At 40.5% G+C, this 20,735-nt stretch overlaps 1 protein-coding gene across 7 annotated transcripts in view; it reads right to left on the bottom strand.

The window, feature by feature from the left end:
- Patj (PATJ crumbs cell polarity complex component) overlaps window positions 1-20,735 on the bottom strand; it is a 430,613-nt gene that overhangs the window by 237,527 nt on the left and 172,351 nt on the right. For all 7 annotated transcript variants that reach the window (XM_045148899.1, XM_045148905.1, XM_045148902.1 and 4 more), the window contains exons 23-25: window positions 19,278-19,349; window positions 10,415-10,592; window positions 9,115-9,225 (exon numbers count right to left, since the gene is read on the bottom strand). In XM_045148899.1, the coding sequence (XP_045004834.1) occupies window positions 9,115-9,225; window positions 10,415-10,592; window positions 19,278-19,349 (361 nt within the window). The remainder of the gene's footprint in view (window positions 1-9,114; window positions 9,226-10,414; window positions 10,593-19,277; window positions 19,350-20,735) is intronic.

The following is a 20,735-nucleotide window of genomic DNA, read 5'->3' as shown; positions in this document are numbered from 1 at the left end:
GGATCAAAGACCATTTTTTTGAGAGAGAGAGAGAGAGAGAGAGAGAGAGAGAGAGAAAAGAGGCAGAGAGAGGAAGAGAATGGGTACATAATTTATTTAAAAATTCATTTAGACCTGAAACTGTGAAACTGCTAGAGGAAAAAGTAGGGGAAATCCTTCAACATACTGACATAGTCAATAATATTCTGAATATAACCTCAATTGCTCAGGAAATAAAACCACTAATCAACCACTGGGATCTCATGAATTATAAACCTTTTGTACAGCAAAGGACACTGGGAATAGAGTCAAGAGGCAACCTACAGAATGGGAGAAAAATCTTTGCCCGCTATACACCTGATAAAGGGTTAATATTTAGGATATACAAAGAACTCAGGACACTAAATAATAAGTCAAACAGCCCAATTAAAAAATGGGCTATGGAACTAAACAGAGTTCTCAAAGAAGAAATACAGATGGTATATAAACATATAAAATATGTTCTACATCCTTAGCCATCAGGGAAATACAAATTAAAACTACTTTGAGATTCCACCTCCCTACTGTCAGAATGGCTATTATCAAGAAAACAAATGACAATAAATGCTGGCGAGGATGTAGAAATAGAGGACCCCTTCTATATGGTTGGTGGGAATGTAATCTAGTCCAGCCATTGTAAAAATCAGTGTGGAGGCTCATGAGACAGTTAAAAAGAGATTTATACCATATGACCCAGCTCTATCACTCCTATGCATATATTCTACGGACTCTTCTCACTACCTTAGAGATACTTGCACAACTATGTTTATTGCTGCTCTATTCACAGTAGTTAGTACATAGAACCAGCCTAGATTTTCCAATGGAAGATGTGGCACATTTACACAATGGAGTTCTATTCAGTGGAAAAGAAAAATTAAATTATGAAATTTGCAGGGAAATGAATGGATCTGGAAAGGATTATGCCTACTGAGGTAACCCAGGCTCAGAAAGGCAAACATCACATGTTTTCTCTCACATGTGGATCCTAGCTACAAATGTTTTGACCTGTGTTGCAGTCAGATTCGAATTGTTGGTAGAAATCACTCAACCAAGAGCAGCTTGTGGGAAAAAGGTTTATTTTGGCTCACAGGCTCAAGGGGAAGCTCCATGATGGCAGGGAAAATGATAACATGAACAGAGGGTGGACATCACCCCCTGGCCAACATAAGGTAGACCACAACAACAGGAGACTGTGCCAAACAATGGCAAAGGGACACTGGCTATAACACCCATAAGCCCACCCCCCAACAATATACTCTCTCCAGGAGGTGTTAATTCCCAAATCTCCATCAGCTGGGAACAAAGCATTCAGAATCAAACCACCACATTCACCTCTGGCCCCCATAAACTGATAACTATACAAGATGTAAAATGCAATATTCATCCAACTTTAAAAGCCCCCTTAGTTAAAGATCTTTTAACTGAGCCATAATGCCCAAAATAACCTCAAAAAAACCATAATGGCACAGAATAAACATTCACACTGCAAAAGATGGCATTGGGCATAACAAAGAAATATTTAGCCAATACAAGATTTAAAACAACCAGGGCAAACATCAAACTCCGTAGCTTCAAGTCCAACAACTCTAGTTACTGACAATTCTCCAAGTCTGATAATTGTAACCAGCAACAGGTCTCTGGAGTTCCAATTCCACCCCTCTAGCTCAGCTACTCAAAGTCCTGGAAAACTTCATCAGGTTAGGCAGCTTTCCTTAGCAGCCAGCAAACCTGGTTCACACTGCTCATGACCGTTTCCAAAACACAAGACCATGTTGCAAACTCAATTACCATCTCTTTCCTGCATTTCTTATATTCCACAATACCAGGCAGGGTGCCAATTTGTTAATCCAGGGGGGAATAAAGCAGACTTTGAAAGTATAGGACACTCCTTGACCTCTCAGACCCCTTCAAAAGAGTCTACATTCTTCCTGTTGCTGCAGTGCAGGTCAGCTGGCCCAGTCTCAAAGGTTGTTATCTCTCAATTGCAGCTGAACGGGCTGTAGTTCAGCTAAAGATTTCTTTCTGTGCCATATTCCTCTGCTCACACCAGTTCATTTCTATGCAAAGCAACCCTGCACAACTCAAGACATGGGCATAAGAGCAAGCTTCTCACACAAACTTCTAGCCAAGTCCAGGCAAAGCTCTTTCTCACCCTCACAGATCAAACCTCACAGTCCATAGTTCTTACTGCATTCAGGTATTTCAACTCTGACCAGAATAGTCCATCAAGCTGTACTTACAGCACTGCAAGGCATCTCTTAGGTCAAGGTTTCAAGTCCTTCCACATTCCTCTTAAAAATCAGCTACAAAAGCCACACAGTCAGATGTCTAGTGAGTTGGAGTAAAAGTCAGTAGCAGAGCCAGTAAGCTATAAAGGGGCTATAAGGGAGGGAGGAAATAGAATGACTTAAGGGAATGACTTTATATATGTACACATACACACACACACGCACATGTAGGTGAACAGTTTACTTGGGGTTTAATGGCTTAAGCGAGGTCAGGGGGAAAAACTGAGTAAAAAAAGGGTGGGGGGAGGGTTAATCAAAATTCAAAATGTTGTGAATAAACCATATAGAAACTTACTTTTTTGGATAACGGCACACCCAGAATCCATAGACTGTTACTACAAAAATTTCAATATCAGGAATGGGATACCTTTCAGTGAGTTGTTGGCCAGGGAAGTCCCTGTTGCCCCCAAAACACTACAGGCCATTGCCAAGGCTCTTGGTTTCTCACCAGAAATAGATGGTAAGACCATATTGCTGACGACTCCACATGCCTGGGCTGCAAGGTCACTGAGAAATCAAGCTAGAGCTGAGCTGAAAACACCCTCCCTCTAGACCAGCCAATAGCTGAAAAAAGCTTCACTGCATGCAGCTCAATGGGAGACAGAAGTCATCAGTGGTGATAAACAAAATTGGACATTATTCGCCTTGAGTTTGGCCAACCTGGCCAAATGACCAAACAGGTACAATAGTGGCATGTCTGCCATGGAGGAAACCAACTGCCCTCTTACTGTAATGGAGGCCCACTCCATGGTAGGCTGCTCCATGGGAGGGAATACATACGTGATACTAAAAAACTAATCAAAAGCCTATGGCAGGAGGTCATGAGCCTGCTCTTGTCTCACTGAATGCATGTATTCCCTGCAAGTACTTTACTTAATATTCACGCCCATATATTAATGCTACTCTTACTTTTTGTTAAGAGAAGCTTCTTTTTTCAGATGGTAGTGACAAATAGGATGACCCAAAAGGCACCAGAGTGCTGAAAAGTGACAGAGGAGTATTCTGCACCAAAATATCTCTATCATATCTTCCAAGCCTCAGGGTCCATTGCAGAAGAGGTGGAAGAAAGAATGTAAGAGCCAAAGGAAGGGTAGAACTGTTTACAATGCAATTGTGCAGACAGAAATTGACCTCAGTATCCATGACTTCACAGTACCTAGCACTACCTTCACAACACCCTCATAATAGGATGAAAAGATGATGACATCAAAATAAAAGAGGGACTAATAGAAAGACTGAGGGGATACGATGGAGAGTGGATTTGTGAAGGAGAAAGTGAGAGAGGGGAAGGAATTATCATGGTTTATTGTCTGTAATTATAGAAGTTGTCAATTAAAAAAAGTTAAAAACAAAACGACAATTTAGGCCACAGAGATGGTTCAGCGGTTAAGGCGCATGCTTGCAAATTCTAAAACCCAGGTTTGATTCTCCAGTAACCATGTAAAGCCAGCTGTACAAAGTGGTGCATGCATCTGGAGTTCATTTGCAATGGATAGAAGCCCTGGTGTGCTCATTCTCTCTCTATCTGCTTCTTTCTCTCCTCCCTCCCTCTCTCGTTCTCAAATAAATATTTTTTAAAAATTAATGTAAACTTTTTATTTAAGGTACATGGATAAGGCAATCTATACTTGTAGTCCTATCTACTTTGGAGCCTGAGGAAGGAGGACTGGAAGTGTGAGGCAAATTTGGGCAACTCTGCAAGATCCTGTCACAAAATAAATATTAGGGGCTGAGGTTAGAGGTTAGTTATTAAAAACTTGCCCAGCATATGGGAGGCCCTGCGTTTGATCACTAGCATTGGAAAATAGTACAAAGTAAATTAACAAGCACTGGGGCTTTAATTCCATGGTTCAGTTTGTGCCTATCATGCATGAAGCCTTGAGTTCCATTGCGAGTACTACAAAGTCGATGATGAAACCGAAGGCTCTTGCTGACATCTTTCACTCCGGGCTGATTGCAAGGACTTACAGCAATCAAGCCAAAGACAGCACTTGTTCCAAAGACATTGAAGGATCGATCTCCCTCATTTGGCAGGAATCACTCTGCCACGAAACAAGGTTGCAACGCAATACTCACACCATCAGCTGAATACCCACTTGGGGCTAGAACCACAGAATGTGCACAGTGTGCCAGGCCATTCTTTGACACAGGACAAGTATTATAAGCATGACGTGATTCTGAAGAGATACGCCTTTTCTGAACAGTTGAGAGAAATTTGCACTGTTCATGTCAGCCAGACAAAAATTTCTGTTTCAGCTCAGTAGCCAAAGCAAGACTGAAAGCCTTGCCTTCATTTTTCTTTATAACCTATTTAAATGCTCTGGATATTTTTTGGCAGAGCATTAAGGGTTGGTTGGCCAAACAAAAGTTCTAATTTGGCTGACTCATTTTTACTCAAAACTGTTTCTTTCTAAGCACCATTTGGCAAACAATCATCTGGCCAAATCTCCAAGTGAAGGAACTTTCCAGAAATAAAAGCAATGGGCCTACCTACATCTGCAACACTGCAAGAGTCAAGTGAACTCCAAAAACAACTTTTGACATTTTATGAAAGAGGACTTCATCCTGTTTACCACCCTCTGTTAGCCCTGACGATGAAATGCACAGGCCTCCCCGGCAGCTGCCTGACAGGACCAAGGCTGGGACTCTGCCATGGGCTCCCACGAGAGTGAGCCGCATCAGTGGGCTGACTGTGGCCTCCTGTGGCTTCCTGTGTCCTGACAGGTCTCCAGCTGCTGAAGCATCCTGTAAAAGCCCCCAGCACTGGAGCAGCCAAACACCTTGTCCAGTTTTCCATGCAAACATTATTTTCTATACACCTTAACATATAAAAGTTTGAAAAGAACTACATTACTGCAGAGGAAATAACTTTATTAATTATGCAGTTTTTCTACTATTCAGAGATGCTTCTGTACTGAACAGCTGTCTTCCATTATAAAGCAAAATATTGCTTTCATTTATAGAATTGAAGGGTGATATTTCTGCTGCACATTGCAACATAATGTATATATCTTGGCATTAAAAACTTTGCATCAGAGCTCCACATCAATGCATAATTACAAAGGACAACTGTTAAGGCTAAAGCATCACATGTGTGCATGTGCATGTGTACGCCATGATTGCTGTCTTCATCTGTCATCTCACTGTAGGAGCGCAGGGATTACAGACAAGCACTATTGCATCTGAATTTATGTAGTGCTGGAGATCTGGACTCTGGTCCTCACACTTGCACAGCAAGTTCTTTGCCCAACACGCTGACCCCCAGCCAAGACTGTCATTCTTTCCATTCAAATCATAAGTAGACAGCAAAGAAAAAAGCTGTGTTACCAACAACTTTGGGTTTACATGCTTTAATTAGACACAGCATCCACTGAGACCTAGAATGTTTTTATACTTGGCCCTTTTTAAGTGCAAAGCATTTCGTAAACAAAATTATTGGCTCAGAAAAGTGAAGTAACTTGCTCCATGTTAGTAAAGCTGGTAAACAGGGAATCAAAGAATTGAAAATATGTCTAGGGTTTACTGCTTAAGACATATGCCTACAAAGCATCACATGTGCCTGGAGTTCATTTCAGCAGCAAGAGGCCCTGGCAAGTCCTTTCTCATTCCCTCCACCCCCCTTTTGGAAATGAATATATAAAAATTTTTTTGAAAATCTGTTTGACTTCATAGTTAGGGACTTAAATTTGTCATGACTTAAATTTGAATAGCAGGTCAAAATCAGGAGTAAAATAAAAGGAAGTTGAAGTTTAAGACTAAACCTTCTTAGAGACACTACTCTTTCTAATGATATAGCTATGTAACAATGAGAACATGTAGAACATGCTTCAGCTTCAGGTCACTGAGAATGAAGCTGGAGTTGAGGTGAAAACCGAAATACCAACAGACCCAGTTATACCCTTACTGGGCATCTACCCTAAAACCTTCAAACCAAAGGCCAGAGAGATTTGCTCAACCATGTTTGTAGCAGCTCAATTCGTTATTGCTAAAAGCTGGAATCAACCCAGATGTCCATCATTAGAAGAATGGATAACAAAGATGTGGTATATCTACACAATGGAATTCTATACAGCAGTAAGAAAAAAATGACACAAAGAAATTTAAGGAAAAATGGTTGAACCTGGAACAGATCATTCTCAGTGAACTTACCCAATCACAGAAAAAAAAAAGACACATAGTCTCACTCATCTACAACACCTAACCTGAATCTACCCAAGATACCTTACATACTCAGCAAGCACCTCATGGACTAGACAATAGGATGGAAGGGAAGGCGGGGAGGGCATCGAAGGGTGGAAAACAGTAATCTGGACCCAAACAGCATTGGTACCATAAAATTCTACTTCCTAAAAGTCAGACCAAATGGCTGAACCTTCACTAGACCTTTACAGGAAACACCTGAACCACAGGACACTGGAGAGGGTAGGATCAAGACTAACCTAAATCTTCTACATCTTCCCTCCCTCCCTCTCCCCTCTATCTCTCTCCTCTCTAACTCTTGTATATTAGTTATGTTTTTCCTCAATTTATTAGTGGCACTGACCTGTAACCCCCACTTCCAGCTTAGGGCTACCATCCACAATGAGCTTTTGATCAGAGAAACCTACAAGGTTTCCCAAAACAATGACAGACTTCTGTCAGAGTACTTGATGACCCACCAAAGGCCAGTGGTAAGACCCTATTGTTGAAGACTCCATATGCAGCTGATATGCAAAATCGAACGGCATGGCTGGAAGCCAGGTGAGAGTCAGTCCCCAGACAGTCAGCGTGTCTAGTGCCAGAAGGTGCTACATGGGCAACTAGGGGAAATGACCACTATCTGTCCAAGCAACTCATTGTCTAATCTAATTAGCAACAAATAACCTGACGTGATGCCCACATAAGTGCAATAGTGGCACACAGCCATGGTAAGGAACCAACTACTCTTTATTTGGCTAACTGATCCACTCAGTGGTACTAGACCCATAGCTGGAGCTGGGAAACAAGTCAGAACCATACCCAAACACAAGCCCATTCTACAATATCAAGCTATCATCAATCATGGGGTACAAGAGGGCCTACACCTATCAAACTGTCTATCAAAAAAGTAAGTGTTATTTCAATTTTCTGGGTGCTAACTTACTCTCCGTTGGAGAATCTGCTTCTCTTTTTCAGATAGATGCAGATCCTATGGATCAACATACTTCAAAAGGGGCCCAACTGAAACTAAGGACAATTGGCAAAACAAGCAAGGGTGATGTTTTCCTGTGAACCGGATACCAGCACAAAGGGGAAGGAGACCAACGCAGAGAAAAATCAACTCCTACCAAATCAGAGAGCCAGAGCCTCACAGGCCCCCAACACCTCGGCACTGAAGCAGACCAAAAATGAACCCAACATGGCTCAGGGAAATTTTGCGGAAGAGGGGGTGGAAAGAATGTCAGACTCACATGTTGGGTCATGAATTGCAGAGACATTTAGCATACCAATAACTGGGGACTAACTCCACAATGCACGACCCATTTACATCAACAAGGAGGGTCTAATGGGAGGGGATAGATCATAGATGAGCCTAAACAATGGTACCAAATTGCCTGTATTTGATGAAAAGAAAACTAATAAATCAAATTAAAAAAAAAAAAAGAAAAGAAAACCTCCTCAATGTGGACCAGCTGACAGAAGGCTGGAAAAAGGTATACTGCATGCAGCCCTATGGGAGAGAGAAGTCATCAGCAGTGATAAACAACAGTGGACACTGCTCCACGGGAGGGAATATATGCTTGGTACTGAAAACCCAGTCAAAAGCCTATGGTGGGGGAGATGATGATCCCTAGTAGTCTAATGCCTACTGTTGTCTAGTTAAATGGATTTATTATGCTCACCAAACTTCCCTTTAAGCACTTCTCTTAATGTTCATACCCATATATTAATACTACTCTCACTTTTGTTTAGAGAAGCTTCTCTTTTCAGATGGCAGTGACCACTGGGATGACTCAAAAGGCACCATGGTGCAGAGAAGTGACAGAGGAGTGTTCAGCACTGAGACATCTCTATCACACTGTCCAAGGCTCAGGGTCAATTGCAGAAGAGGTGGAAGAAAGAATATTAAGACCCAAAGGAAGGATAGGACTCCTAACAATGCAATCTCCCAGACACAAAATGGTCTGGATGTCCATGACCTCTCAGTGCCTGGCACTACCTACACAAGACCTTCATAATAGGAGGAAAAGATGATGACATCTAATAAAAGACAGACTGATTTAGAGTGGGAGCAGATATTATAGAGAGTGGACTTGTAAAGGGGAAAAGGGGGGGTCATGGTTCATTGTCTATAATTATGGAAGTTATCAATGAAAAATGCACGGCAGCTGGGCATTGGTGGTGTACACCTTTAATCCCAGCACTCAGGAGGCAGAAGTAGGAGTCACTGTGAGTTCAAGGCCACCATGTGACTACATAGGGAATTCCAGGTCAAACTGGCTAAAGTGAGACCCTACTTTGAAAAACCAAAACATAAAAAATTAATAAATACATGGCAAAGCAAAAAGAATATATGATTAACTGGGCTTGGTCACGCATGCCTTTAATTCCAGGACTTGGAAGGCAGAGGTAGAAAGTCCGCTGAGTTTGAAGCCATCCAGAGACAACATAGTAATTCCAGGTCAGCATGGCCTAGAGTGCAAACATACTTTGAAACCGCCCCCCCCCAAAAAAAGCAAATAATTTAAAAAAAAAAAAGAATATATGGAAATATATTTGGAAGCAAAAGTCTGATACACAGATAGAGATAGCATTGTTCAAGGTTTTGGAAGCAGGGAGACCAACTTACTCTTGGAGTAGCCGACAAGCTCTGAACCACAAACACCACAGGGTTTCCTGCATTCTTAATGGCCTCAACTGCTTCTGCATGGGAGGCATTCTGCAAATCTATGCCAGATACCTAAAACACAGAAGCAATTGATGATGATTAGAAAGGCATCATTAGAATGGCATGGAGAACCTGTGTGTTGTCATGTGTATGAGAACAGCTAGAATCTTGTGAGATCACGGTCCCCGCCCCAGAGGAGGCTGACCTAAACAGTGCTTTGCTGGCTCAGAAGACCATGCTCAGGGAACTGTGTCTCACCTTCAAGAAAACAAACACTGGACAAACACACTGCCACAACAGCCCTGCCCAGGTTCCCTGTGTAGTCCTATCAAAGACTACCACAACATGTAACTCACCAACAGTGATAGGCGGTAAGCCATCTATCACCTGTACAGAACTCTTAATGTGTGAGGTGGTGGTGGGGATTTCTAGACTTCTACTCTGAATATATGTGTGCATATGAGGGGGTCTTTTTGGACTCCGAGTGTCTGTGGGGGTCTTTTTGAACTTTTACTTTGAGTATATGTGTGTTTGGTGGGGGGTCTTTCTGAACTTTTACTCTGAGTATGGGAGGAGTATTTCTGGATTTTGAGTGTGTATGGGAGGAGTTCTGGACTTCTACTGCCTCTCCCTTAAACTAAGAATTATATCTGAAACAAACTTCCTAGAATTATAAATCAGAACTTGGGGATTTATCAAACTATGTTTTCTTAAGAAGTACCCAGGGGGTCGGACATGGCGGCTGAGTGAATAAGCCACTGGTCAAGCAAGCCTGAGTATCAGAGTTGTCACCTTGTGCATCTGGATTTATTTGGGGGATCGAACCCAGACAGTCAGGCTTAGCAAGCAAGCACTCCAACCACACAGCCATCTCTAGCCACTTTCCTCCCTGAGGCAGGGTCTCATTCTAGCTCAGACTACCCTGAAACTCACTCTGAAACCCCTCTCTTTCTCTTCTTGCAAATAAATACTTTTTAAAATTTTATTTCAAATCAACTGAGGTTCTTCTTTGAATATTTTATTAGCTCCTTCCCACAAGCTTGATAAACTCATTCATAATCATGTATAACATATATACACACATATACATATATATATGCACACACATATACTAAGGGATATAAATAAACAGATCTCACCAATTATACCCACGCAGACAAACACATGGAGATAGGTCTTCTGGCTAAGTGCTTATTACATAGACACAATCATATTCCAAAGCAGTATCTTATTGCAAAAACAGTATTTTAACACCACTTACCTCAAGTATTTTATCTCCAGTTTTAAGCGCATTGTTTTTTCCTGCAGGACTGTCTTCCAGAACTTGTTTGATAAATATTCCTTTAAGCTCCTCCCCATTCTTCAGGCGTTTTATCACAGTCTGTCCACCAACAATGCTGATGCCAAGAGACACATTGGGCTCTCTAAAAATCTCAACACTACAAAAGGGTAAAGAGAACATGCTCATGAATGTCAATTTAACTTGCTGCACTTAAGTACCCTAGCTGTTTTATGCTTATGGCTCATGTTCTGAAAAAATATGTTTCCTGAGCTGGGTGTGATAGCACATGCCTTTAATCCCAGCACTCGGAGGCAGAGGTGGGAGGATTGCCATGAGTTCGAGGCCACCCTGGGACTACATAGTGAATTCCAGGTGAGACTGAGCTAGAGTGAAAACCTACCTCAAAAAGAAAAATGTTTCCTAACATGTTCTTTTTATACATGTCATAAAAAACAATGCCAAGTTTTGTACTATTAAATGCTATTAATGATGTATATTGTGTAAAAGTTTAAACTTGGAAAAAAAAAGTTCTTTAAGACAGTAAATGTATATTCAGAGAAGACAGCCAGGAAAACTGTGCCCATCATCATCCACAATATCACTGTCTGTGTGTGATCAGTTCCTCTCGATCTCTCTCCCTGCAACTCAAGAACATAAAGGGAGAGCGTCAGTGAGCAACGGAGGAGCAGATCACAAGGTAGAAGGACACGTGGTATAGCGAGAGACTAGAATAATTGTGGCCCCCTCTCCACCCCCACCACCTGTGCTCAGCTCCAGCAAACAGAGCAGCAGTCCCGGGACCCGGCCACGCCAACTTGAGCCAACAGCGGGACCCAAGCAGGGGCAGAGTCTGGCAGCAACATCAGCGGCTCTGGCACCAGTAACAGCAGCCCCAACAGCAGCAGATCCAGCAGCAGCAGCTTCAGAGGCAGCAGTCGCAGATCTAGCAGCAGCAGCAGAGGATCCAGCAGTGGCAGCTAAAGCAATACCAGCAGTGGTGGACCCAGCCGAGGCAACAGGCCAAGTAGCAGCAGCTTTAGCAGCACCGGCAACAGATCCAGCAGCAGCAGGTTCAGGAGCAACAGGTGCGGTTCCAGCAGCGGGGGTGTTGATCTATACGGCCACAGTTGCCAGGCTGGGTTTGCCCCGAAGGAAAAGCCAGTGCCCAGCTCCAGAAATCAGAAGAGCAGCCCAACGACAGGCAGCAACTTGACTGAGACCAAAATCATCCAAGGTAACTGGGATTGCACCAGGGAAGGGTCTCACTTGGTCACAAGCTGACTTGGAACCCTCAACAGACCAGAAATCTTAACCCCTTTGTTGATAGAGGATCTGGTTGTTATAATAACTACTCTTGCATACATACTCGTTGTGGTTTTTGATTGAATGTGTACAGTGTTTAGTTAAATTTCAGAATCTACCTGTATTTTATTCTACTCAGCCTACTTGAATACTCCCACAGCAGGGAAACTCAACCCTTAGGAATACCTTTCTAGATTCTCTGAGAGTCTTAAGAGCCACACCTAACACCTTAAGCCCCTACCCTGAAGATATTTAACATCAAATCAATTGATACAGCTAAGAATACCCAGCTAGCTAGAAAATCCAAGCATTAACTTAATCCAAGATGCAAAAATATATACATTATAACACACGAAACACTAAAAAGCAAGACAATATAAATCCACCTAACAGTATTAATGCATCAGAAATGACCTCCAGTGAGAACGAGTAAGAGGAAATGCCTGAGAAAGATACCAAGAGAATGATTGTGAACATGTTCAAGAAGTCAGAGAACAAATCAAAGGAGTCAAAGAGGAACTTAAAAGAGGAAATCAAAGGAATCAAAGAAGATTCAGGACACCAATTTAATGAAATAAAGAAGGCAATACAAGACATATACAAGGAAATAGAAATAATAAAGAAAAACCAGTCAGAATTACTAGCAATGAAGAACACAGTTAATGAAATAAAAAACTCTAGAAAATCTCAACAGTAGAATGGATGAAGGAGAGGACAGAATATCTAAGCTAGAAGACCAGGTGGCAGATCTAATATAGTCCAACAAAGAGAAAGACAAACTTATAGAAAAGTATGAGTGGGAATTTCTACATATTTGGGACACTATAAAAAGATCAAATATAAGAATTCAGGGCATAGGAGAAAGAGATGATTTCCACTCCAAAGGCATAGTAAGCGTCTTCAACAAAATCATACAAAAAAACTTCCCTCAAATTGGGAAAGAGGTGCCAATGCAGATACAGAAAGCCTTTAGAACCCCAGCCAGACAAAACCTGGAAAAACCCTCTCCTCGCCATATTATAATCAAACTTCCAAACACACAAACCAAAGAAAAAGTATTGAAAGCAGTGAGATAAAAAATCAAGTTACCTACAAAGGCAAGCCCATCAGGATTACAGCAGATTACTCAACACAAACTTTAAAAGCCAGAAGGGCTTGGAGTAGTGTATTCCAAGTTCTGAAACTGTCAACCAAGTTTACTTTATCCTGCAAAGTTATCCATTCAAACAGACGGAGAAATAAGGACATTCCATGACAACAGCAGATTAAAGGAGTATTTGAAGACAGAACCAGCTATATAGAAAATACTTGATAGGATCCTCCATGCTGAAGAAAAGGAAAAGCAAACATATAAGGAACCTGGAAAAAACAAGCAATACTCAAATACTAGTTAACACAAGAAAGCAAAGGTAAAACCGGAACCACACACAAAAAAATGGCAAACATAAATACACACCTTTCAATAATATCTCTTAATATCAACGGCCTCAATGCCCCAACAAAAAGACATAGGTTTGCAGACTGGGTTAAAAAGCAGAATCCTACAATTTGTTGTCTCCAAGAAACTCACCTTTCTACAAAGGACAGACATTATCTTAGGGAAAAAGGTTGTAAAACTGTGTTTCAAGTAAATGGGCCTACACAACAAGCAGGGGTTGCTATCCTAATATCAGACAAGGTAGACTTCAGTCCAACGTTGGTCAAGAAAGATAAGGAAGGTCACTTTATAGTGATTAAGGGCACACTCCAACAGGAGGACATTACAATCCTAAACATATATGCACCTAACATGGGGGCTCCCAAATTCATCAAACAAACACAATTAGAACAAAGGTCACAGACATCACCAAACACAGTGGTGGTGGGTGACTTTAACACCCCACTCTCATCAAGTGACAGGTCATTCCTGGAAAAAATAAACAGAGAGGCATCTGGACTAAATGAGGTCATAGAAGGAATGGACCTAACAGATATATACAAGACATTTCATCCAAAGGCTGCAGAATATACATTCTTTTCAGCAGCACATGGAACATTCTCTAAAATAGACCATATATAAGGACACAAAGCAAATCTTAACAAATTCAGGAAAATTGAAATAATTCCTTGCAGTCTATCTGACTACAATGGAATTAAACTACAAATCAGTAGCAAGAAAGGCTATAGAGAATACACAAAATCATGGAAACTAAACAATACACTACTAAGTGATGAATGGGTCAATGAAGAAATCAAGAAGGAAATCAAAAAATTAATAGAGTCAAACGATAATGAGAATACAACATATCAAAACCTCTGGGACACAATGAAGGCAATTCTAAGAGGTAAATTTATAGCCTTAAGTGCCTATATTAAGATATTAGAAAGGTTGCAAGTAAACGACCTAATGCTTCACCTTAAAGCCTTGGAAAAAGAAGAACAAGGCAAACTAAAAATCAGTAGACAGGAAGAAATAATAAAGATTAGAGCAGAAATTAATGAAATAGAAACAAACAAAAAAAAATCCGAAGAATTAATGAAACAAAGAGTTGGTTCTTTGAAAGCATAAATAAGTTGATAACCCCTTAGAAAACTTGACTAAAAGAGAGAAGAGATAAAAATTAATAAAATCAGAGATGAAAAAGGTAACATCACAACAGATTCCAGAGAAATTAAAAAAAATCATAGGGACATACTATAAAAGCATATACTCCACAAAGTAAGAAAATCTGCAAGAAATAGATGATTTCCTTGATTTGCATGACCTACCTAAATTAAATCAAGATGAGATTAATCACTTAAGTAGACCTGTAACAAGTATGGAGATCTGAACAGTTATCAATAATATCCCAACTAAAAAAAGCCCAGGCCCTGATGGATTCACTGCTGAATTTTACCAGACCATAAGGAAGAGCTAACACCTTTGCTTCGTAAGCTTTTCCAGGAAATAGAAAAAGAAGGAATTCTACCAAACTCGTTCTATGAGGCCAGCATCACTCTGATACCAAAACCAAGCAAAGACAAAACAAAAAAAGAAAATTACATACCAATGTCCCTCATGAACATAGATGCAAAAATTCTCAACAAAATATTGGCAAACAGAATACAAGAGTATATCAAAAGGATCATTCACCCTGGCCAGGTTTTATCCCAGAGATGCAGGGTTGGTTCAACATACGAAAATCTATAAATGTTATACATTATATAAACGGGTTGAAGGACAAAAATCACATGATCATCTCATTTGACGCAGAGAAAGCATTTGACAAAATCCAACATCCCTCATCATAAAAGTCCTACAGAGACTGGAAATGGAACATATCTAAATATAATAAAACCTATTTATGACAAGCCTACAGCCAACATATTACTAAATGGGGAAAAACTGGAAGCTTTTCCACTAAAATCAGGAACAAGACAAGGGTGTCCACTGTCCCCACTTTTATTTAATTTAGTTTTGGAAGTCTTAGCCATAGCAATAAGGCAAGAGACACACATAACAGGGATGCAAATTGGAAAGGAAGAGATCAAGTTATCATTATTTGCAGGTGACATGATTCTATATATAAAGGACCCCAAAGACTCTACTAGCAAACTGTCAGAGCTCATAAAAATCTACAGACATGTAGCAGGATACAAAATAAACACATAGAAATCAGTAGCCTTCATACATGCCAACAACAAACACACAGAGGATGAAATCAGAGAATCACTCCCATTCACAATTGCATCCAAAAACATAAAGTACCTTGGAATAAACCTAATGAAGGAAGTAAAGAATCTCAACAATGAGAACTTTAAAATTCTCAAGCGAGAAATTGCAGAAGACACTGGAAAGTGGAGAAACATCCCTTGTTCCTGGATTGGAAGAATCAATATTGTGAAAATGGCAATCTTACCTAAAGCAATCTACACATTTAATGCAATCCCTATCAAAATTCCAAAGGCATTCTTCATGGAAATAGAAAAAACAATCCAAAAATTCATTTGGAGTCACAAAAAAACTCAAATATCTAAAATAATACTGAGCAACAAAAATAAGGCTGGTGGTATCACCGTACCTGATCTTAACCTATATTACAGAGCCATAGTAACAAAACCAGCATGGTATTGGCACAAAAACAGACATGCAGATCAGTGGAACAGAATAGAGGACCCAGATCTAAGCCAAGGTAGCTATAGCCACCTGATATTCGATAAAAATGCCAAAAATACTCATTGGAGAAAAGACATCCTCTTCAGGAAATGGTGTTGGGAAAACTGGATATATGTCTGCAGAAGGATGAAAATAGATTCTTCTATCTCGCCATGCACAAGAATTAAGTCCACATGGATTAAAGACCTTAACATCAGACCTGATACTCTGAAACTGCTAGAGGAAAAAGTAGGGGAAACTCTTCAACATATTGGTCTTGGCAAAGACTTTCTGAATACAATCCAATTGCTCAGGCAATAAAACCACAGATTAATCATTGGGACCTCATGAAATTACAAAGATTTTGCACTGCAAAGTACACAGTGAAAAAAGCAAAGAGGCAACCTACAGAATGGGAAAAAATCTTCGCCAGCTATATATCTGATAGAGGATTAATATCTAGGATATACAAAGAACTCAAAAAGTTAAGTAATAAGGAAGCAAACAAGTCAATCAAAAAATGGGCAATGCAACATGTTCTCTTTCATATGTGGATCCTAGCTACAGATGATTGGGCTTCTGCGTGAAAATGAAAATACTTAGTAGCAGAGGCCAGGAAGTTAAAAAGAAAACATAAAGGGAAGAGAAAGGAAGGGAAGAAGGTACTTAATAGGTTGATATTGCATATATGCAAGTATAATGATTGTGATGGGGAAGTAATATGATGGAGAATGGAATTTCAAAGGGGAAAGTGGTGGGGGGGAATTACCATGGGATTTTTTTTTATAATCATGGAAAATGCTAATAAAAATTTAAAAAAATAAAATAATAAAAAGCCAAAGGACCCAGTTCCATCTGCAGTGGCAAGAAGCCCTGGCATGCCCATTCTCACTCTCTCTCCCCCTCATTCTCTGACTCTAATAAATAAAATTTAAAAAGGGGGGGGGGGGCAATGGAGCTAAATAGAGCATTCTCAAAGGAAGAAATACGAATGGCATATAAGCATCTTAAAAAATGTTCTATGTCACTAGTCATCAGGCAAATGCAGATTAAAACTACATTGAGATTCCATTTCACTCCTGTCAGATTGGCCACCATCATGACAACAAATGATCATAAATGTTGGCGGGGATTTGGAAAAACAGGAACCCTCCTACACTGCTGGTGGGAATGCAATCTGGTCCAGCCATTGTGGAAATCAGTGTGGAGGTTGCTAAAACAGCTAAAGATTGATGTACCACATGACCCAGCTATAGCACTCCTAGGCACATATCCGAGGGAATAATCTCATTTCCTTAGTAGTACGTGCTCAACCATGTTTATTGCTGCTCAATTTATAATAGCTGGGAAATGGAACCAGCCTAGATGTCCCTCAATTGATGAGTGGATAATGAAGATGTGGCACATTTATACAATTTATACAATCTTTACTCAGTGGTAAAGAAAAATGAAGTTAGGAAATTTGCAGAGAAATGGATGGCTCTAGAAAGCATTATACTAAGTGAGGTAACCCAGGCGCAGAAAGCCAAGTGCCTCATGTTCTCCCTCATATGTGGATCCTAGCTACAGATGACTGGTCTTCTGTGTGAGAAGGAAAATACTTACTAGTAGAGGCCAGTAAGTTAAAAGGGAGATATAAAGGGAAGAGAAAGGAAGGGTGGAGGGTACTTAATAGGTTGGTATTGTATATATGTAAGTATAATGATTGAGATGTGGGGGGTAATATGATGCAGAATGGAATTTCAAAGGGGAAAGTGTGTGGGGGAGGTATTACCATGGGATATTTTTTTATAATCATGGAAAATGTTAATAAAATTTTTTTAAAAAGTCACACACACACACAAAGAATGGACAAAGAATCAAGAAACCACACACATGATGTAGTAAAAAAAAAAAACCAAGATTTTCAAAATAAATTAAATGTCTCTGAGTAGTTGACAAATCTCTGCTTTTCTCCTTCTGAGATCTAGAGCTGTGGTTCTTCACCAGGGGGCAGATTGCATTTGCTCCTAAGGCTGGCTGCAAAGTTCTCTTTTCTTTCTACTCACATGGCAATTTTGTTTTCATTATTTATTTGTTGATTGATTGTTTTGTTGAAACAGGATCAATCCTCATGTCTCAGCTTCTCAAGTATTAGGATTAGAGGCTATAGGCATGTCTGGTGTGTGTGTGTGTGTGTGTGTGTGTGTGTGTGTGTGTGTAAATAGTTCCCAAGAGGCAGGGGGGGGGGGGGGAGGGAGGGAGAATGAATGGGTGTGCCAGGGCATCTAGCCACTGCAAATGAACTACAGATGTGTGTGCCTCCTTATGCATGTGGCTAATGTGGGTTCTGGGGAATTGAGCCTCAAACCAGGGTCCTCAGGTTTCAAAGGCAAGCACTTAACTGCTAAGCCACCTCTCCAGCCCTCCCAAGTTTTTTAATGGTGTGTCCTCATGGGCACACGTTTGTGTGTGCAGGTGCACATACACTTGTGTGCATATATGTGAAAGCCTGAGGAAAACCCCAGGTATTGTTCACAACCATTCACCTTTTTTGTTTGTTTTTATTTGGAGGAAGGATCTCTCACTGGCCTGGAATTCACCAATTAGGACAGATTGTCTGGGCACCAAGTCCCAGATATGCTCTTTTCTCATCACCAGTACTGGGATTATAAGCACCTGCCTCAACACCCAGCATTTTTACATAGGTGCTAGGGATAAAACTCAGGTCCTTCTGCTTACAAAGCCATGTTCCTGGACTCCTTCCTAAGAGTTCTTATGACAAATTCAGAATTGAATTGCAGGAAACGAACAAACGTTTGAGTGGTGGTGGAATGAATAATGCATAAGAATAGGAGAAGAGAAAGGAAGGGAGGAGGATACTTAATAGGTTGATATTGTATATATGTAAGTACAATGATTGTAATGGGGAGGTAATATGATGGAGAATGGAATTTCAAATGGGAAAGTATGGGGGTGGGGAGGGAGGGAATTACCATGGGATATATTTTATAATCATGGAAAATGTTAATAAAAATTTTAAAAAGAAGAATAGAAGGAAATGAGCCAATGGAAGACTTTTTCAATCTTAAATTGCGAATTCAGCGAATACTCTACAGTTGGGCTAGAGAGATGACTCAGGAGTGAGAGGTGCTTGCTTCCAACTACACAGGGACATACATTGAGAGCTCAAACAAGACACATGATGTCCATGAGGGGGAGCTAGAGAGAAGCTAGTGTGACAGAACCTCACCCACTGCTGACCTATGGCTTTTATGTGGCCAAGGCACACAGTGACCAGACAAGATAAAAGGGAATTAAAATTTAGGCCAGTAGACATGAATTACTGTAAATCCAATCATTCCAGTGCAACTAAGAGAGCTTCAGGAAGAAGTGTGATTGTGTGCCTATTGAGAAGACAAGCAACAGCAGGAGGACACTCCTTACACTCGTGGCGGACCCCAATGGCTGAAGTTTGGGGTTTCTTCTCCTTCACCTTCTTCTCGCTCAGGTAACTCACTGAGGAGGAAAGGAAACATTACAACTATAAGAAAAATCACATAATCTATGTATGGATCAACAGTTCTTTACTTCTCAACTTTTTAAATATGCACATCACTAAGTACACAAAGCAAATATATACCACTTTAGTGTTCAATGCAGCAAGTCCCCACAGGTGCCAGAACACATACTGATTCTACGTTAGTGAAACGCAGATGCTACTTTTCTAAAGATGTGTCTTGATTTTGCACCACTTCACATTTGTTCCTCATCAACACATAAACTTTTTGTTGTTGCTACTGTTCTCTGACAAACTGTCTCTATGTAACTCTGGCTGACCTTGAGCCTAAAGCAACTTTCCTGTCTCAAGCCTCCAGAGGGTTGGGATTATAGGCATGAGTTACCAGCACAACTTCAAATACACTTCTTAAAACTTGGGATGGATTTACCAGCAAAGAAAATATTGCAGCAGACACAGAAATTAGTAAATGTGACACTTGGTTTGCTTGCATGAAGCCTCCATTCAGCCATTATAAGCCCAAAGAATTCTTGTCATTTGGATCCCAATTATTTTGTGTCATTTCCAGAGAAATTTACATTATCTAATTGGACCTTCACATTCTTTCACTAACACCATAATATTTTTTACCTGTCAAATTATGTCAGTAAACTGCTGAATTGGATAACATGAAATGCTGAGAACAATTTGTTATAGCAGTAAGATGAGATAATGGGGTACAAACACTGCCATACATTCTCTGGGAGAGGCGCCAGGAGTCATCAGGTCAAACCTGACCCATAGTATAAAATAGGTCTGTGACTAGTCCATCACATAATGTCTAGCATCATAAACAGTCAATGAAAACAATATAGCTTTCCTTCTATTTCATATTCATAAAACCCTTTGCAGTAAGCACAGCCGATCACAGGATGTTTCACACACGAAAGGTTTAGGATACCATGTAACACCACAACCTTTCTACATCTAGCCACACTTTTCATCACCAACATCAATAATCCACTTTTCTTTGAGCTCTCAAATAAGTCCTTCAGAGAGCAGTAGAGCTCCACAGACTATTTAGGAAGCCGTGTTAAAAGCTGAAAAATACCTCAGAATCCAACAACAGAACTTGAGACAGTTACCTTCTTATCGCTCCCAAATGTGCTTCTTCCCTTATCCCCCGCCTTAACATATATGAGTAAAAATCTAGTTCAGGGCTGGAGAGATGGCTTAGCAATTAAGACACTTGCCTGCAAAGCCTAAAGACTCAGGTTTGATTCCCCAGTACCTACATAAGCCAGATGCACAAGCTGGCACATGTGTCTGGAGTTTGTTTGCAGTGCCTGGAGGTCCTGGTGTGCCCATTCTTTCTTTTTCCCCCTCCCTCCCTTCCTGCCCCCCCC

Source organism: Jaculus jaculus, chromosome 5, assembly GCF_020740685.1.
Source record: "Jaculus jaculus isolate mJacJac1 chromosome 5, mJacJac1.mat.Y.cur, whole genome shotgun sequence".
NCBI lineage: Eukaryota > Metazoa > Chordata > Mammalia > Rodentia > Dipodidae > Jaculus > Jaculus jaculus.
This window is presented reverse-complemented; position numbering and strand designations above follow the sequence as displayed.